The sequence below is a fragment of the Puntigrus tetrazona genome, chromosome 19 (genome assembly GCF_018831695.1).
Source record: "Puntigrus tetrazona isolate hp1 chromosome 19, ASM1883169v1, whole genome shotgun sequence".
In the NCBI taxonomy this organism is placed as follows: domain Eukaryota; kingdom Metazoa; phylum Chordata; class Actinopteri; order Cypriniformes; family Cyprinidae; genus Puntigrus; species Puntigrus tetrazona.
Window position 1 is genome coordinate 16,635,519 of NC_056717.1, and position 19,532 is coordinate 16,655,050.

Sequence of the window (19,532 nt, forward strand, 5' to 3'; positions counted from 1 at the left end):
TGTTCATATTTACACAAAATAACAACTGGGTCCTGATGTGTAAAATGCATCTATGGCTTCCGTGGCAGGTGTTAAAAATCTGAATCATCTGGCTTTTGAGGTTAAACATGAGGCGGAGTGACAGATATCTGCCTGCCTCTATAGTCATGTGCTAGGAGCCTCATTTCCCCTTTCTGGGCTTAAAATAGGTGTCTAGGCTCTATTTTAATCTTGTGGTTGGTCTGGGCGGCACGGAGAGTTCCCCTTTTTCTCTGTATTGCTGACAGAATGCAAAATAAAACTTTAGAGCTTCTGTGGAGGCATGTTGGTGTGAGCGATGTCTCATCGCCGAAGAAAAATAAACTACTGCTGACAGTCTGTGGAGAAATGCAGCCAGAAGTTAAAAGGTGAAAAATGTAACATCATGAGAATGAAGAGTTTGTCAACAACAGATGAATTCTTCCCAGTAGCTCAACATCTGTTCAGCACAATCACATACACCAAGAAACAACAGTGAGGTAGATTTTGGTTTTAGACAAGTAGTCATGTCTTTTCAGTGCCTTCAAAAATAGGACATACATTAATGGCCTTTTGAAATTGGTTCTTTTCTGCAATGGTGCATTTTCCTGTAAAAATATATATACACAAACATTTTTCAAAAATAGCTAATAGGCTTATATTTACATCATATCTTTGATTTGCAATTTGCTAGTCGGTTACAGATTGTATTTTCATTTCTAGAGCATCTGGTTGGACAAATTTATTGCCAGTATTTTAGGGTTTCACCTATTAAAAGTAACTTTTGTATTTCCTAGAGTATATCCTATATATAACCTCCAAGCTAAAAGGCATGAACTAAAAGCCACAGTACCGTTTTTTTCAAAGTCTCTTTTGCTACTGTGTATGTCAAAAATGGGCAGCTTTACTGTTAGTTTGAACTCCATGCACTCAACATGTACGATCTGCTGATCTGTTTCTAATCCAGCCTCAGTCCAGCACTTAGCTCAGTTGCAATTTGGCTCATTTAAACGTGAGATCCCATCTTAAAATGACACACTGAATCTTCTACTTAGAGAAAAATGCAGATATTTTTTTTTTGGTAGAGCTATGGATGTGAAGCTACTGTAGCAGTAAAATATTTCATAATGCACGTTTATACGGTATTAGCACTGGGGGCAGATCCAAAAAAAATAGCCCTTTTATTTTCGAAAGCAGCTGGAAGGCTCTTGTGGTGATGATTCATCCCTTTTTTCCCTCTTTCTTTAAATATTTTCAGTTGGGCGGGAGCGCGTAGCCTCAGACACATAGTCTCATTGATGAGAATGTTTGTTTCGCTGTGGGTATCCTAGCCACAAACCCACTCACTCGCGCTAGCTCGCATAAAGTCACATGAACCCGGAACGTGTGTTTATTCGTTTTTCTCCTTTCCCCCGGTTTTCTTCATCTGATTTTTCTCTTTGCTCTCTTTTGCCCCTTCGCCTCCCCAGTTCCGACCATAAAAACAGAGCCGCACGACGACTACGACCTCCCCCAGGTATGTGCGCCTCTCCATCCCGCCGGGTTGGCGCTGCATCCGAAGCCCTACTACAGCCCCCCGGCGATGACCCCCATGATGCCCTCCGAACTAAGGCCTTGTGTCACAGGCTCCTTCACACCCAGCCCTCAGAGACTGGTGGCTAAACCCACTTCCCTGTCCTGCTCGTCCTCCCCCAGCACCAGCCCCAAACTACAGGATCTTTCCCCGCCTCACCTCTCCTCTAAGTGCCTATCAGCGGGATCAAACCTAGGCCCCCAGTCTCCAACGGTCCCACACGTCTCCACCATCCAGCCCACACCCGGACGCTACCCGCAGTCCATCCTCTACCCAACGGGAAGCTCCGCATCCTCTCCAGGGTCCCATCCTTCCACCCCAAACTCTGCACCAGAACTCCCCTTCACTCCCAGCCACAGTCTGACCCAATCACAGGCCACCAGCGAGGCCTCTGCGTTAGCAGCTCAGATAACCAAAGGACCGGTGAGGAGCGGGTCCTCTCCCCTCCTACAGGAGGAGGGAGACGCCCCCACCATGCTGGCTGTCAGCATCAAGCAGGAACCACAGGAACTGGATCAAATGTACCTAGATGATGGTAAGTGACAGCGCAATATTCCAGCGAAATTTAGTGACCGTGTGCATCGTAGTCTGGTGATGTAATGCCCAACAGATGTTTCTAATTGCTTGATGTTTTTGCCTGAGTGCTCCCTCACAAAATTAACATCCAACGCAGCACTAACCGTACCGCCACAACGACAGCGGCCCTGTTCCATGATGTTTAATATATCGAGAACGCAAGTTAAATTAACTGGAAAGTTAATGAATGACTTCATCGGTTTGCCTTCAACTTTTGTGTTAAATTTTAAGCATCTGTGGAAGAAATGTTCAACAGATGGAAGAATTTTAATATCAGATCTGTCTATTAAATCATAAAAAGCTAATAGATAATGGTTTTCTCGTTGTAGCCAGATCTTTGACTTAATGGCAAAAAGTCTACAACGTAGCTTATTCTGGCCCAGAGCTATTTGAATGACATAAAGCAACCAATTACAGTTTGTCCGTTTTCATTTGGAGCGAATTATCCGCATCAGGCAAAATTCAAACAAAGCGTCAAACAAATATAGAGAACAAATACCATTCAAATGTTTGGGGGTGGTAATATTTCTAAATGTTTCTGAAAGAAGTACCTTTTTACATTTCTGTTTTAAAAACATATAAGATGTAGTTTGTTGAATATATAAAGAGTTAGAAATCTTTTTTTTTTTTTTTTTTTGACCTTATGAAGACTTTTTATATTTAACTACTACTTTAAGTATCTTGGACAACTATTTTTGTATTAAATTGAATATCCCTTATCCAAAGTGCACCATCAAGTTGAACACAATACCCAAGCAGCATACTTATTTAACATAGCAAACTTTGGCAAATTTAGCGAATATTATTTTAATCTTGTAAACACAACTTTCTTTTTCCAGGCCTACCGATTAAAAACCCTGTGTGCCCTGACTCTGGGAAGTTGTGTAATGTCAGCCAATCAGATTAGAAGTTGCCAAACTGAGAAAGCACTGTCCAGTTTTGTATGCAATATGCATTAGGCGATCCCTGTCTGATTTGTGGGTGTACTGACACTGAGACTAATGACTCTCTAGTGTATTCGCAGAGACCCAAACCTATTATTGGTAATGAAAAGATCTGCTAAAACATCACATGGTGCTTCAAGCCCAACAGGAGGTCACTTTTCAGCAGCGTCATTAAGTTTGTATCAAGGGAATATACAAATGGTCTGGACACCATTCAACCCACAGCTTTTCAACACTGTAGAACATATGATGGGCCATCAGTGTTTCTTCAGCCCTAAGAACACTTTTGAGTTTGTATAACTCTTATATGCTAATTTAGTGAAGGAAATTGTCTTGAATCATTCTGCTAGCGATTTTAAGATCCTTTCTTGGAGTTTTAAAGAAGATGTCGGATAGCAGATTACAGATGCCATAGTGGTTTCCTTAAGTTCCAGACGAGGCTTAAGTCTTCATACATTTGAGTGCTTGAAATATAGTCCATACCGCTCGAACTAAGCGGAAACATGGACAAGTAGTTATGCATGGAGTGAGAGCGGGATTTTTTATGGGTTCCCTTGTCAAAATTATTACCTGTCATTTCTCCCCTGGCAAAATATAACACGTTTTTCCAAGCGCTAACATGGCTTCTCATGTCATTATAAGTTTGGATTGCATTTCTTCTAGATTGCAGCCATAATGGACTCTGTCAGGTGTGGCATTCACTGAGCTTGTCAACCACTCTCATTAATTTGATTTGAAACAGAGGCACTTTTCTACAGGCACAAAATCGTTGTCTGTCAGGCATGGCTGTCAGTGTATCTAGAATTCAGGTTTTCTCATGCTTTAGCTGTCTTATTATCTTTTGAAGATGTTCTTACTTCTTGTAATATGCTTGAATAAGCTGTCGGGTGTGATGAAGGTACTTTCAAACTTCACCACCAACCGCTTAACCAATGCTTCAGTCTTCATTTACTGCTCACTGTTTCCTCTGATATGCTCCTTCTGTTGTTTTCCTTTGCTTCTTGAGGAGGGGTTACAAACCCTTTTACTCATGGAAACTCTTACAAAAGCTGGCTGTGAGCCTGGCTCCTGGCCTTCACCAGCCGTAAGCTTTGAGGGGCCTCACTGCAATAAAGCACACTTACTTGGCCGCTGCCGACGCAAGCTTGTGGCTTGAGTGCTGCCAGGAAGCGCGATCCAGCTCGGTCCGAGCCAAAGCAGTAGATCCTGCAGTAAAGGAGGGGGTCACTACGGGAACCGCTCCACACCACGTGACCAAAGAGCTGGGTTCCCCATAAGAAACCACAACAAACTTTCCAATTTAGCCTGCGGGGCTGTTAAGAAATGCATGTAGGAGTGGTGAGCAGTTTGAACACTCAGATCATTGGGCAAGTACAGGAAATATATTTATGCAACATGGTGATACACTGTTCATTTATGACTATAAATAGCGGGCATGTTTGCTTCAGTTCTGTATACGAAATATTGCGGTGATCTTCATGTCATTCCAAACATGTATGACTTTTTTTTTTCTATTTGTGGAGCCAATACAGCTAATACTGTCAATGGGGTCCAAAACAGCATCAGATCCAAATAACTTTTAATATATGGATCAAAATAAAGCTCCTTCCTCTAAAGTAAATGATCGAAGTATTTTGGTTGAACTATCCCTTTAAAAAAATAAAATAAAATAATAATAATAATAATTTGTTGGATGCTTACATAAGCATTCAAGTAGACGAGTCAAATTGTGATTAACAGTATCGTAATTTTGCTAATATTGAAGCAAAGGCCAAAAACATCTTGTGGTCTGGTACTTGGTCAAACTAACATAGTTTTTGAGGAAGATATACCCTTGTGACTCAATTATGTTGCTGGTCATTGCGTAGATGAAAAATCCCAGTGTGATTGTGATCCTGACCCAGGGTCTGTTTTTCTTGTCTTCTACTGATTAAAACAATTAGGACTTCTGGGAGTTCTGGCGCTTGCGGACCCCTTAATGAGGCTAACAGTGCTGGTGGGATAATTGTTTGGTAGTTCCTTGTTCCCCCGTTGTTTCCTGAAGGTATAGAGCAGGCCAGGTCTCTGGGCTCTATCACACGGATCCAGCTGCCGCTTATCCTGGTCCAGCAGGAAGCAGGTTCTTGGATTACCTCACATCCACATATTCACTTCCCAGTCAGAGTCACAAAAGCAATCCCAGAGATACGAGGCCTTTATATCAAAGTTCAATAGGTGCATTTGTTAAAATAAATGGTATATATGTACAACATTTATTTGTTTAAGAACTACTCGAAGGCCTTAATTTAGTCAGAAAGATATGTAAAATGTTCAGTTGGTTACTAAAATGGTCATTGGCTGTAATCATAAAGAATTCTGAGCATTTTATTTAAATGTCGGAATAATTGAATGGAATGGAACATGGAATCGACTCTGTACTCATGCCATGCTTTCCTAAGTGAGTCTGAACTGAAATTTTTGGTTCAGACATTTACCTTTATGGACTTGGCACATGCTTTTTTTATTTCAAGTTGTTACTTTGCATTCAAGTGGAATATTTTGTTTGCATTTTATCAAAATATGCTAGTGTAATTTAAACATTATTTACATACATTTTGAATCATTCCTTTTATAAGCTTTTTTTATACTTTTGAATTTTCATTTTAGTTATATTAATTACCATTTTGTTGTGTACTATTATTATTATTTGTATTTTTATATTACTGTTTAACATTATTTTTTTTTTTTTCAGTTTTAGTTTTTTCTTTTTAGTACTTAAGCTTATTTCGGTTGCGAAACCAACATTTCTAATTTTCATTTAGTTTTAAGGTTTACATCTAATATTTAGATTTTATTCTATTTCAACTTTATTTCGTTTAAAAAAAAATGTTTTTGACAGTTTTAGTTAGCAGTAATAAACCTGATTCATGCATTCCCTGGGAACTGAATCCGTGGTCTTTGCTTCGCTTCATCATGATCAGTTTTTGGAGATGCTATTGTTTTTAACATACTAAATGGTGTAGCATTTTTAATGCGTTACTGCATTGAAATTGGCATCAAACATTTAGATATCTTTTTCCAAGCAGAGGGCTAATAAAAACTTAACCAGCTAATTAATTGAAACATGAACGCCGTCTCTGCCACACTCTATAAACTCTGTCCATGCATCATCTTCACTCTGAATCATTTATCACGTGCAGAAATACCTCTTGAGTCATGCTAAGCTTATCGGGTTATGAAAAGTAATTCTTGACTATTCTTTGGTGCCAACTCAAACAGCACCAGGCTGAAGTCAAAAACGCTTGGTAGTTTGATAGGAAGCCCTAAGCAGTGTCTCATATTTCAGCTATTATTGTATATCCAGTCACTTATCACTTGTTGAAGCCCTTTCATTAGACTCCTCATTCGAAATGTGGCAGCAAATTGAGATGTATCCTATGGCAACTGCCAACAGTTTTCTTTTCAAGCCAACAGTCTACAAAAGCAGCATCGCAGTACATGAGTCACTAACTGCTATCCTTAGCCAAAACCCCAAACCAAAATTGTTGACCAACAGAGACTTGAAAACAATCAAAGTTTCCTTGGTCTTTTCAAAATGTTAGTGCATGTGTCAACACCTACCGAGGCCGTCTTTATTTACCATGAGCACTCTGTACAAGACGAAACCTCTTCAAATGTAAGTTGTCATCTTGGCTCAAAATAACAGAGTCCCTAGAGTCTCACTGCTCAACACAAATATCTCGATTGCTTTGGATATGTTCGCGTTTCTTTTTGTACTCTTTCTTTGTGGGATGCTCTCTTAAGCACGAGTTCACAAGAAATCTGTGTGTCCTGTTATTCACGCCAAGGAGGCACACAGTTCAAATGGATTTGGATGATCAGGTCAGTGTAAGGTGAAACCTCAAGGGAACTGTGAACATAGTCAGAGTTATGCTGCTTGCAATGAATCTGGTTCAGTTCAAACACGTGGCGAATGCTGAAAGTGTTAGTAGACGATTCGTCATCACAGTAAGGGTATTTGGATCAAGTCACAATAGGTCATAGTTAACCAGCATAGTCGTATTACCAGATATATTTCCACAGAACAACCTATTATCCATTTACTTCTATCCTAAGTTCTGATTGGTTGCATATCGTCCCACCGTTTGTATCACTCCACTTGTCTGTGTTTGTTCCAGACAGGCTGTCAGTCTGCATTTGTTGGTTGGGATTCATTCATTGAACAAAAAGTGTCACTGAAGAATCAATGAATCATTCATTCAACTGAATCATCCAAAAAATCCTGATTCATTTACACTGGCACAGCTGACTTTATGATTGTTCATTTACTAATTCAGCTGATTCATTCAGCAGTGAAATATGAAAACTATATGTTGCTCAGAGAAAATAGTAAATAGTAGATTTCTTGATTTTATGCTTATTGAATATGAGTTACTGTCAAATTTCAAGAATATATACCGTTCAAATTTTTTGTGTCAGCAAGACCTTATATTAAGGAATTAATGCTTTGTTAATTATAACTTTGTAATTATTCCTATGCCATCATAGGAATAATTAACATTTTAAAATAATAACTTTTGTATATTTATTTTTGTAATAGCTCATGATATTTTTTTATACTGTATTTTGACTTCTTTAAAAAAACAAAAAAAAAACTTGTTGGTGTGATTGTTGCGATTTAGTGATTATGATTAAATGATTAAATGAAATTTTTATTCTTAGATCTTTTTCCACTACAAAGTGTCTGTCCCTTCAGCTCATTCAGTAGTCTTTTAGACTCAAAAAGATGCTTTCTCTAACGTCCATAAATCATGCAAATAAAATTTTATTGCATGTGTGCAGTCGTGCAGGTATTTCTTCCCAACCTCCTCTGTTTTGACAGTTGGGAACCTAGTGATTCAAGAGACCTGCGTTTTAATGTCCAAACTCCCATGGCAGTTGTCAACGCTCGCCAAATTTTTCAAGAAGACGTATTGGCGTAATTTACTCCCAACTGTCAAAGGTCCCTAATTGTTTCAGCATGGAGTGGTGTTTGTGTGGCACGTCCATGTGTGAGTTTCTCCCCATAATTCAGCCAATCTTATTGATTCATTTCCTGTTCACATATTAGTGCTACTCAATCAGAGCGCTACTGGCAGTAGCATATCATATGGGCTTATGCCCAATCGAATATGAAATCTTAAGTGATTTTAATATTTATAAGGCTGTGAAAAATAGTTGTCCAGCTTTAAGTGTATCAGTGCTTGCATTTTGGAGTAAATTTAAGTGCAGTTTTCAATGTTTAGTCAGCTGATGGTTCCCAATTTTTCTTAGGCATGTTGTTGATGGTGTAAGGTGTTTCCGAGTAATAGTTCTTTCAGTCTTTGGGGAATGATCCAGGAGAAAAAGTGAAAGCAGGAGCCTGGGAAGAGGCCGTGTCAGGCCGAGGTCAGGTAGGCTGGGTGCGGCGCACCTCATGAGGAGATGAAAGACAGATTTGGATTCATTGTTTAGAGTGAACGTCAGCATTCCGGGCGACTTCTCCGTCCCTTAGGCAGTTTTGCAGTGGGAGCGTGAAGGCCATGGTTCATTTGCAGGGAATTCCTCAGCAGGCTTCCTGGTCTTGGCCGGGAGCAACACTTGAAGGGAGGAAATCCACCGCCTTCAGCCCACATGTGTCTGCTCGGACTCACTCTCTCTCTTTTTGTGTCAAAGCCTTTAGATTTTGGGGATTTTAAAGCTTAGATTACTTTTTTAAAGGTCGGATAAGGATAAGAAACAAACCGAAATGGGTCTTCTAATATATCTTTTGATCAGTTTGATCTCGAAAGTAAAGTATCACAAGTTCAACAAAATATTACCAGAAGAGCAGTTTTCAACACTGGTTCTGGTATATTATAAATAATTCAATTTAAGTATAGCGAACAAGGTATAAATTAAATTCGTAAAAATAAATGTTTTTAAATGAAAAACACTTACACTCTCATATGTAACTGTGCTAACAATCTCAGAAAGACCAAAAATAAGCCATTTCATTGTCTTATCACAAATATAAGTGATGCAAAACACAGAACCAGTTGTTTATGTAGATTGCCATTAAATTTGCAGTCAAGGAAACTACGAGTCTAAAATATGCTATTAGAAAAATGCAGAATTCTTTCTTGAGGATGATATTCCTCACCACAAATGAGAAAAACACACACAGCTTGTCTAATAGTTATCAAATGCTTCCTGCAGGTGCTTACGTCCATGCTAAAGAATTCAAAGGCCAGCTAAAGCGGTCTGTGCTGTGATCGTAAGGGAAGAGGAATGTGCTGTTTTGAAACAGATAGAGCAACCGATACGGTTGCCTATCTACGTCCCTCAGAGGTTTGAGAGCCGTTAGCAAAGAAACGTGAAAGCGAATCACTCTTCTCAGAGCTAAAAGGCTCAAATGTTTTGCAGTAAACCGCTGAAGGCTTGAAAACTGAAATACAGACATTTAGGGAAGGGTAATGTGCTGTGTGTTGGTCATACAATGCTCCCTATGGGCCTGAGAGTAAGATAATACGTCTGCCGCTAATATGCTAACATGCTAACTTTAAGAGGCAGTCTCATCCGGTTTCCCCTGCTATCACACAGCAAGTGAGTGCCAGGCTGTTTGTATAGCCTGAAGCCATGCTAAGTCACTTCCCATGCTTGGGCCAAAGAACACAGCTGACAGAAGGAGCCAGGGTCCTAGTGTGTGGGAAAAAGAAATGACAGATAGAGGGCAGGAAGACAGCAGACAGCTGGAGTTGCAGGGATCTCCGTAAGAGGGCATGAGATCTTCTCGGTCTCAGGGATGCCACTCAAGTTATTTGGACTGTTTGGGGTTGTATGTGGAATTATAGTATTACATTTGATTTGATTGCATTGACTTTTTTTATGTCAGTATGTTTCAATTAAATATTAAATAAGAGTTTCATACTGACTTGTTATATTTTTTTACCACCTGATGAGCATACATACACTACTGATCAAAAATTTGAGATCAGTAAGAAATTTATATTTTTTGATCAATTTAATTCATCCTTCCTAAGTGACAGTAAAGACATTTATAATGTTAAAAAGAATTTCTATTTTAAATAAATGCTGTTCCTTTCAACTTTCATTCATAAAAGAAAACGTATTACGATTTCCACAAAAATATTAATCTGCACAGCTGTTCTCAACATATATAAGATTTTTTTTGAGCACCAAATAAGCATATTAGAATGATTTCTGAAGGATCGTGTGACCATGAAGACCAGCTTTGCCATGACAAGAATACATTTTATTTTGAAATATATTAAAATAGACATGTATTTTAAATTGTAAAATTGTTTTATAATATAATGGTTTACTGTATTTTTGATCAAATAAATGCAGCCTCGGTGAGCATAAGAGATACTTAAATTATATAATTATATATGTATATACTGTATATATTTGAATGGTAGTGTATGTTGATGACACACCTGTATTCGGTGTGTTCTAAAACATCTGTATCTGAAAACAGAACATTTTAGTGCAGGATAAGCGATACATCATCCATATCATTATCCACATATAATAAATGTCTCAAAGAGAACAGTTTAAACATATTGCACAAAAGCATTTAGCAGTATTTTCCTGTCATAGTACAATGTCTATTGCAGATGATTTGTTTGTTTTGGGTATAGCCTAAAAGTAACATGATTTCCACTTGTTTTCACAGTTAACGAAATCATCAGGAACGATCTCTCCAGCATCTCCGTTCATAGCCACGCATAGCAGCCTAAGGTCCCTCTGAGAAGACCACTGCAGTCATGAACTCTTCAGCATAGCCTACCAAATTTCTGACAGAAGATCTGAATCAGCAAGACCTGACTCTGATAACACCAATTCAACAAACAAACCTTATGCACTCAAGAGTTCCACTTCATATGAGGCCATCAGAACTCACCAAACCTTGCTTGTTTTATTTCCATGGGGAGGGACTGAAAACCAGCCTAAAAGCACAGAAAAAAAAAACAAGTGCACTTCATTTCAGAATTTATCAGCACATCCTGCCGAGACGGAGCGTGTGCTGTTGTGGACCAAGTTGTTTCTCGTTTGCTTTCCTATTTACTCTCTTGTACTCAATGTACCTTTTTAAATTATTACCGTAAGTGCAGTTTGACTTCTTTTCTCTGTACACAACCATGTATATTTCTAAAAAGAACATTTGAGTCTGGTCACAAATCAGTAACTTTGCAGGCCAAAACCAGACGTGCAGTTGAAGCATGCACAGTTCTAAATTATAACCTAAACCTTTTTCTTTCTTTTTTTTGTTTTGGATGCATGCATATGTGAATGCAGGTGTGCACGTCTGAGCGCACGCTTTTGTCTTATTTGTGTTTTTGTAACATTTCATCATCCAATGGCACAAATACGTGTGGTTAAATGAAGTATCTGTTCCTCATGAAGAAGAAAACATTGATGACTGATTGCTGTTGTGGAGACGTTTGTTTGAATATCATTTTGAAGCCTTGACCTGTTTGTAAGCCCAAATGGCCTTATTGATTTGCCTTAAGCTTATGCCAAATTGTTTTTTTTTCATCATTTGACAGCAGATGTCTGTGCTTATGTCTGAATAGCCATTCCAATGTTTATAGCTTTTGTAATATCAGGTATGATATGTACTTGTTAACTGGAATTTTTACAAATATAATAGAATAGAGTAGAATAGAATAGAATTATTTATTTGGAGTGAGCTGGAATTAATCAAACACAAGCCATAAGGGATGTATTGCAATCCCATTCCCTTTACGGTCACATTTGGTAGCAACTTTGTGATCAGAGATTGACTGGACTGGCATTTGTCAACCATCCAATATTATTCTAGCAATTTTTCAAGGCAAGATAATGGTTTCGGATTAGGCTGCGCTTTCTCAAACTGCCTCTGAACAGCTGAATATATGTTACACTATAACTGCCTCTATGACCTGATGGTTTACTGCACTGTGCCTTAAAGTGTTTATCAAGCAGGAATACTTTTATATGTATTTGTCCACTCTAATTATAAACGTAATGCATGTTTCTCAGCATATAATGAGATTTTCATACAGGGGGTTTTTACTGCCTGTACATTGTATCCTGTCTGTAGGTTGTTAGGTTATGTATGCACTTTAATTTGTATTTTTCTTTACTGGGATCTCTGAAATACCACATATTGTTTTTTGTTGTTGTTTGTTCTAGACAATCAGACCTAACGTGATATATTCTTCTGCAAGGTATCAATGACAACAACAAGTATATGTATTCAATTTACCCATGCTAGTCACATTTCTACGGTGCATTTACATTTCAGTACCAAAATATGCACAATAAATCATGCTTTGTTGGCTCTTTTAGAGGTGTGGTGTTAAATGGTGTATTCAGACAGACTATGGTATAATAGAAAATAATGCACACCATGTATGACAGACACTCCGCCTCATGTCGTCAGCACTTTGGGTGTGCATAATATGGATTATTGTAAAACATTTTAAATTTTTACTTTGAATTTTCTAATGGCACATTAACTTATAAGACAAGCGGCTTCTGTTTCATCATGCTCCCCACAAACTGTTCTGCATGCATTTATTTTTCCTGTAAGAACGGGTGTAGCCATTTAAAATGTGTCTGGTTTCCGGAGTCATCAATTTCTATCCATATGCATCTTGATATATATATATATATATAACTGGTGTGTCTGCCATATTATTTAATGTATTATCTAATTATCAGCACACCGGTTTGTAGTGCAACCATTTTAGCGTTTACTGTACTTTGCTATTCATCTCATTATTTCCCTACAGGCTAATGAACTGGAAGGCTTGCACATTGATAGAAATGGCCTGGTAACGGTGGATAAGTTTGGTAAGCAGGTACGAAATTCTGCTTAAAGGGTGGATTGCTTTACGGCAACAGCAAATGCAAATATACAGCAATCCACTGTAATTATTTACAACAGTAAATTTCTCTCACTCAACAGTAGGTGGCTCCAAATTCGCACGCTAAACTACATTATGATGCTGAAAAACTTTAATAGCATGTTTAATGATAGGTCCTGATGTGACAACTTCATATATTGGCCACCAGTGGGGAAATGTTGAACAAATAACTTTTATATAGTGAATTACTTTTCACAGTTTTTTGTTTGTTTTTGTAGTTAGGTATTAAAGGCATGAGTATCCAATCCCTTTTTGCAGAGATATACCTCCTTGAGAAGCTAGAAGCTAGGCTAATTCTGAAGAGCTTTATTGGTTGGTTCAGGTGTGTTTAATTAGGTTTGGACCTAATATGTGTGTGTGTGTGTGTGTGTGTGTGTGTGTGTGTGTGTGTGTGTGTGTGTGTGTGTGTGTGTGTGTGTATTCTTTAATCAGGTTTGTAGTGCAAATAGTAGCCCTACCATTTTACTATACTTTGTTGTGGTATGCATACGTCGTGAATTAGCTTAGTAGTGAATAATTAATCTGAAGTGCTGCACATTTACAGAAACAGAAAATAGATTCGCTGCAAAATAGGGTAAATACATAAAACCGACTTTCAAAAATAAGCACACCAAAAAAAAAAAAAAAAATTAAAGGAAGTTAAACGTGTGACAACGTGCCCCGGTCTAATTGTGACAGCGCCGTTATTGATGTTTTTTTTTTAACAAAATCAACTGACAAAATACTTCAAGATGTTTCTTATTGGTCCTAAAAAAATCATAGAAAAAACCCCAGAGATGATTTATTTGACAAGTCTTTTGTCCAAACTTTTAAAGAGTATAAAAGCCTGACCGAATGTTCCGTTTGACAGATCTAGTTTCAACCCTAGTCACAACGGCTCATTAAAAATGCGGCAGTATCGTCTGAAACGGAATCGTGAAAAATGCGCGAGATCTCTTCTCCATGTGCACAGGAGAGCTGAACTTCCAGAGCAGTAACTAATGGATCAAAGTAGAAGCAGCTGTTGTATCCAGGCTTTGAGCCAAGCACCCTGTGACACCTGCCAGGCAGACAGGAATATTTTCCATGGGTCTGAATCCCCGGTCACACAGCCATGGTGACAACGCACAGTCAGGGTGGGGTGGATCATCAAAGCCAGTGCCCAGAAATAGCCGCTCTATTAGTAGGCTGCCTGGGTGAGGATTGCTAGAGAGCCAAGAAGACGAGCGGCCTTCGCTTACGGTCTCGGTTATCATTGTGTCGAGTGAAGAGCTGTGAGTCTGAACTCCCTCCACATCCTAATACATATAACTGTCGTCCTCCCGTTATCCTCTCTCCCCTGATCCCGTGATCGCTGGATCAAAGCAAGAGGGTGGCTGCTCTGTCCAGACTGTTCTCATCTGTAGTCGTTTATTAGAATAACAGCGGTTGAGAAGCAGAGGAGACTTAAGACTATGAATCTTATTGAAACTGCAATGAAATAAATCTATAACGCTGCAGATTTTTAAGACCCTATCAACTCAATTCATTGCTTTAGCCTAATGAAAAGAGACAAATATAAGTGGTTCTCAAACTTTCTAACTTCAAGGATTCTCATTGTCAAAGTCAATATTAGAAGCCACCGTGCTAGGTTTTTTCCTTTTTTTCTTTTTCCTTTCTTCTTTTTCTTCTGCTGAGATGATTACGAGTTATGAGCTTGTCATTTGTTTATAAAAAAAAAAAAAAAAAAAAAAAAAAAAAAATTGAAGCGCTATATCTATAATATATGTTCAAACAATTTTGTAGAATCATTAACTTTTTTTAAGTGAAGAAAGTGCTTTTGCCTTGCTGCAAAATAATTTTTCTGCATGCATTATTAGCCTATTATTTAACATCTCGGCTGTTATTTTAATGCTAACTTAAGCAAATGTTTACGAGGAACTGTCACATGTAGATTTTATTAGATTTTGCTGCTGATAATGATGATACTACTACTACTACTACTACTACTACTACTACTACTAATAATAATAATAATAATAATAATAATAATAATAATAATAAAAAGTAATGTTAAATAATTTTAAGTAGAAACAAAACAAAATTCGTAGTTTACTTACATCACCGCTCCTGGGTGAAATATAAGTTTTATTCATTGTAGATCGTTACCGCCTCCTAGTGGACATTTGACAATTCTGTCATGTCTGGCTTGCAAGTATCAAATTATGATTAAGATATTAAAAACAAATAAGTGAGCAATTTTTATTTATTTCGTTTTTTTACATCAGCATAAAACACTTAACAAACATTGTTAACACACATAGTAAAACATTTGCATAGTAGCCATAGTCAATATTAAAAAAGCTTTTTTCACATTAATTTAAAAATATTTTAATGGCCTAATGTAGAGAGAGCTGGACGGGTTCGAGTCCCAGGTCTGGCAGGGATTGTAGGTGGGGGGAGTGAAAAATCAGCACTCTCTTCACCTTCAATGTCATGACTGAGGTGAGACCCTCGAGCAAGACACCAAACCCTAACCCACAGCTCTGGGTGTGTGTGTGCACTGCTGTGTGTGTGCACTTTGGATCACCTGGCCACTTCACTTTTATATTAAACAAATCTCCTTTCTGACTAAAAGTCCAGTCGATTTTTAACATATGTTCCACAAGTCGTGATTGATAGAATTATTATTATAATCAATTTTTATAGAATTTACAGAACATTTTCTCATAGACAATATGTGTTACATGGCTCACCAGAGGTGAAAAAGTCATATATATTGACCAAAGGAAACATAGTCACCGCCCCCAACATCGAGCCCAACTGCACTACAGCTCCACACCACACAAGGGCGCTGTGGCCTTCATCCCGCAAGATGACGGCAACAATCACTTTTACATAAGACAGGATGAAGATGAAAAAGAACCATGCCAACACCTGAAAGCACAGCGTGTTACTCAGTGTGAATATACAAAAAGAAACAATAATACTGTTCAAGCAATTATTAATTAATAACTTGTTCTTTTATTGGAAAAAACAAACAAACTGGACCTAAGTACTCACAATAAGGACGGCTCCAGAGGTGTCATTAACTAGCAGTGGACATGGACTCAACACAGCCATACCCATAATGTAAAATCCAATAAGAGAACCAATTGAAGTGAGAACTCCCATCAACACTAAGGACCTGTTCAGAATGCAAGTGTGGAGAAGTAGCAAGTGAGTTTATAGCCATTCTATCTATCTATCTATCTATCTATCTATCTATCTATCTATCTATCTATCTATCTATCTATCTATCTATCTATCTATCTATCTATCCCATAATGTATTTAAGGGGCTCTGTTTCTGTATACTACTGACTCTTTAGTACCTCTTAAGATAAACGCTATTTTGAGACACAATGAATATAAATCAAAATGTGCATTTAACATACTATCTCTGTATTTAAAAATGTATTTAGCTACCACTTCATATTTATTGTGTACACTTAGATGATCTGAAGTATAAAACTAATGTAAAAAGCAGTTATTGTTCATTTCACTATAAAATCAATGCAATGAATTGTAATTGTTCGTGATGTAGCTCACCTTTGAGTGTAAAACATGCTGATGAAACAAGCTATAGGATTGGCAACATTCGCCATAGTTGCTGACCAGTGATAGGCCTGGTCTCCATATGGTAAACAAGAGTATGATTGCACTGATGGCAAACCGGTATTGGTCAGAGCGGTCACCCATGCTAGCATAATGTAGATGTATATGACTTGCATCCATGTGTGTGTCCCCGTCCCAAACATGCTCTTGGGTTTCTGACTAGACTTTTGAGAACGCATCATTGGTTTCTGTTCAGATTTCCTGTTTTTCCAACTTGATATGAGATCTTCATTTACATTTATGTTATTGGGACGTTCTCGGGCCACAGCTGGATGGTAGTTCAAAAGTAAGAATGCCCCCAAACAAACCACCATCATAGCCGCCAGGATGAAAAAATAGGCTTCAACGGAAAAGTTAGCCGGTTGGTAGTGAGGCACAAGTTTAGTTTCTCTTTCCGACACATTAAGTTGTGTTTCATTGGATCTGAGGATTTGAGATGCATTGACACATTCCATCACACCTACACCTTGAACCATCGCCACTAAAGCTGGGACAAGACCACTCAGGCCTTCTCCTACATAATATGTCATGAGATACTCCGCCTTGAGCTGCGTCATGAAGGGAAGGAACGTCACCGAAGAGGTGCAATCCACTAATGAGATGAAGAAGATGAGGAGCAGCAGAGGAACACTGCGCTCTACGCCTCGCACCACTACCGTCTCACTCCAGAAGAAAGCCAGGAAAAGGCTCGCCAGTATCCCGAAACCAACAATAAAATAGATAACGGCAGTCTCGTTAAGCTTTCCTGGGCGGAAGCGGTGCATTAATGTGACAAACAGAGGTCCGATATTGGCCAGTTGGACAATAACAGAGATGTAAGAGGGAAGATACCAACCCTCAGGTACGTGTGGAACGATGAGAGGCAGCTCCACCCACAGACCACAGATGGTGACCCAGGAGCCCATGCCAAACAGGCCAGCCAAGACATGGGTGAGTACAGATGTGGCCATGCTAATTCAGATCAGACTTCGTAACCTTAATGTCTAAAAAATAGTTTGTATAGTATAGTTAGTACTCAAGAGAATTTCATTCAGCGACAGACATTATTACTTGGAGCCACTATGACGTACAAATGACAAACTTCATCTTCAGACTCCAAATTTGGTGCAGTCAAAGTTATTTATTCAGCTGTAGTGTCAAAGAAGACTCAGCATTGTGTCCTTGAGCAAGACATTTAATCCAGGAGATTGACCCCTTTGTCAGAAGTTCTCTTTGGATAAGACATATCTGCTAATATGAAGTTATTCAGTAACATCTGCAGTAAATGGAGCACACTTTTAACCCAAATTAACCCAAACCATTTTAGTTTTTACACAAGATGAAACTAAACGTCTTAAATTGTATGAAAAACGGTCTTAAGTAGTCTAATCAAGTTTACATTAGTAGTCTTTACCAAATTCATTAGTTCATATTGTTGATGTTTTTCAGCATACATTTTATAAAATACCTATTAAGTTAAATAAGTTATAATAGATATTAATAATAATAATTAAAGATAAAATAATAGATATTCTACCAAGATATTGTACGTAACATAATTTAACTTATCAGGTATTTTATAAAATGTTTGCTCAAAAACATCAATATTTTAAACTGATGAATTTTGGTAAAGACTACTAATGTAAACTTGATTAGTCTACTTAAGATTGTATGCTCATACAACTTAACCCGTTTAGTTTTATCCTGTATAAAAACTAAAATGGTTTAGTGCATCGGGTTTCTATGCAGTTTTCGGTCGACTAATTCAGGTTAAGAGTGCATTGTCTTACTAACACTTTGATGTTGTGCCAATATTTTAAGAACAAAGTCAGGAAGTGTATTCTTATTTGCTATTCTTGTATTCTTATACAGAAAGCTTATCAATGTACAAATCAGCGTGTAGTTAGCAGGGGTTTTATAGAGACAGCTGAGATCATGTAAATGGACCCAACTTGTATAAAACAAATAAAACTATATTTATATGTAAATGGTGCATGCAATTTCACTATAATGCAACAATAATACAATTTAGTGCAAGACAAATGTTACATGTTAAAACAAGTAAAAATAAGCAAAAATATAATTCCCAATGTGGAATTTTTTTTTTTCTCAAAATATTTTTGTTCTCAAAATTTATTTTTGTACGTATTTTGAGATGGATTGAAGAAGTAATATTTCTACCAGCCCAAGTAATTAAATATTAACTGATGAATATATTAGAGTAATCTGTGGATGCTCCCCGACATGAATAAATGAAACTTATGCAATACTTTTTATTTTTTCACTGTTTCAGCTGTTGTTGTATTTGTCATCATCTAAAAGTTAATAGATAGGATAACCTAGTTCCAGTATGCAGAACAACAATTACTCGAATATATTAAAATAATTGCATAGTGTGTGTCATATTATTAAAATCTGCCATTTACGTGTTGTTTGCCATGTCATGGTGAAGAGCCTTTTTATAAAGTACAGTGCAGTTATATAAAACTTAACTGTAATTATTTTGTGTTAAGCAACAAACTTACTGATCATACACTTTTTTTCAATTTACAAGTAAAATAAATAACTAAAGATTGATAAACGTGAAAACTGACAGGTACTCACATGATCTGAGGCTGATCATATGAAGACAAAGTCCTGTACAAAGAAAGAAATGTATCCCCTGCATGAGTGGGTGTTCCTATTCTAACCAACCATGACACCTGTCTGTTGATGTTTTATCAAGGAAAATAATAATTTGTAATCATTTATCATAATGCTAGTATGCAGGTGAAAAACAAATTTAATCTAACATTTATTAAAAATGCATAAAAGAAAAGGTAATAAAAGAATCGTCAGCATTGAGAGCTGTTTTTCTTGCTTATATTCTGGTAGGAAATGTAAAAAATGTAGCTAAGAAGAACAATCACAGCTTCAGTAAATGTTTAACTATAAC

The 19,532-nt window shown here is 37.6% G+C and overlaps 2 protein-coding genes across 4 annotated transcripts in view; one reads left to right on the forward strand and one right to left on the reverse strand.

The window, feature by feature from the left end:
• Positions 1 to 12,422, forward strand: part of nfatc1 (nuclear factor of activated T cells 1) — a 37,992-nt gene extending 25,570 nt beyond the window's left edge. Inside the window, exons 9-10 of the mRNA XM_043218126.1 lie at positions 1,467 to 2,105; positions 10,766 to 12,422. Coding sequence (XP_043074061.1) covers positions 1,467 to 2,105; positions 10,766 to 10,821 — 695 coding nt within the window. The 3' untranslated portion in view covers positions 10,822 to 12,422. The remainder of the gene's footprint in view (positions 1 to 1,466; positions 2,106 to 10,765) is intronic.
• A 2,788-nt stretch (positions 12,423 to 15,210) lies between these two features.
• si:ch73-196l6.5 (riboflavin transporter 2) lies at positions 15,211 to 19,284 on the reverse strand. 3 transcript variants are annotated; one of them, XM_043217193.1, is made up of 4 exons: positions 19,202 to 19,284; positions 16,553 to 17,601; positions 16,026 to 16,149; positions 15,211 to 15,899 (listed from the first exon to the last, which is right to left on the reverse strand). In XM_043217193.1, the coding sequence occupies exons 2-4, from the start codon at positions 17,566 to 17,568 to the stop codon at positions 15,690 to 15,692; spliced, it is 1,350 nt and encodes a 449-aa protein (XP_043073128.1). In that variant the 5' UTR covers positions 17,569 to 17,601; positions 19,202 to 19,284; the 3' UTR covers positions 15,211 to 15,689. The 3 variants fall into 3 exon arrangements, with proteins under 3 accessions (XP_043073128.1, XP_043073127.1, XP_043073126.1); XM_043217192.1 differs by lacking the exon at positions 19,202 to 19,284 and adding an exon at positions 17,689 to 17,978; XM_043217191.1 differs by lacking the exon at positions 19,202 to 19,284 and having other exon boundaries at positions 16,553 to 17,978.
• Positions 19,285 to 19,532: the final 248 nt, after the last annotated feature.

Excerpts from the sequence above, each read along its gene's own strand:
- si:ch73-196l6.5 (XM_043217193.1), bottom strand. The coding sequence starts at position 17,568 with ATGGCCACATCTGTACTCACCCATGTCTTGGCTGGCCTGTTTGGCATG. Across the intron at positions 16,150-16,552 it reads AGCATGTTTTACACTCAAAG|GTCCTTAGTGTTGATGGGAG; the intron begins GTGAGCTACATC and ends CATTCTGAACAG. Across the intron at positions 15,900-16,025 it reads CCTCTGGAGCCGTCCTTATT|GTGTTGGCATGGTTCTTTTT; the intron begins GTGAGTACTTAG and ends CTGTGCTTTCAG.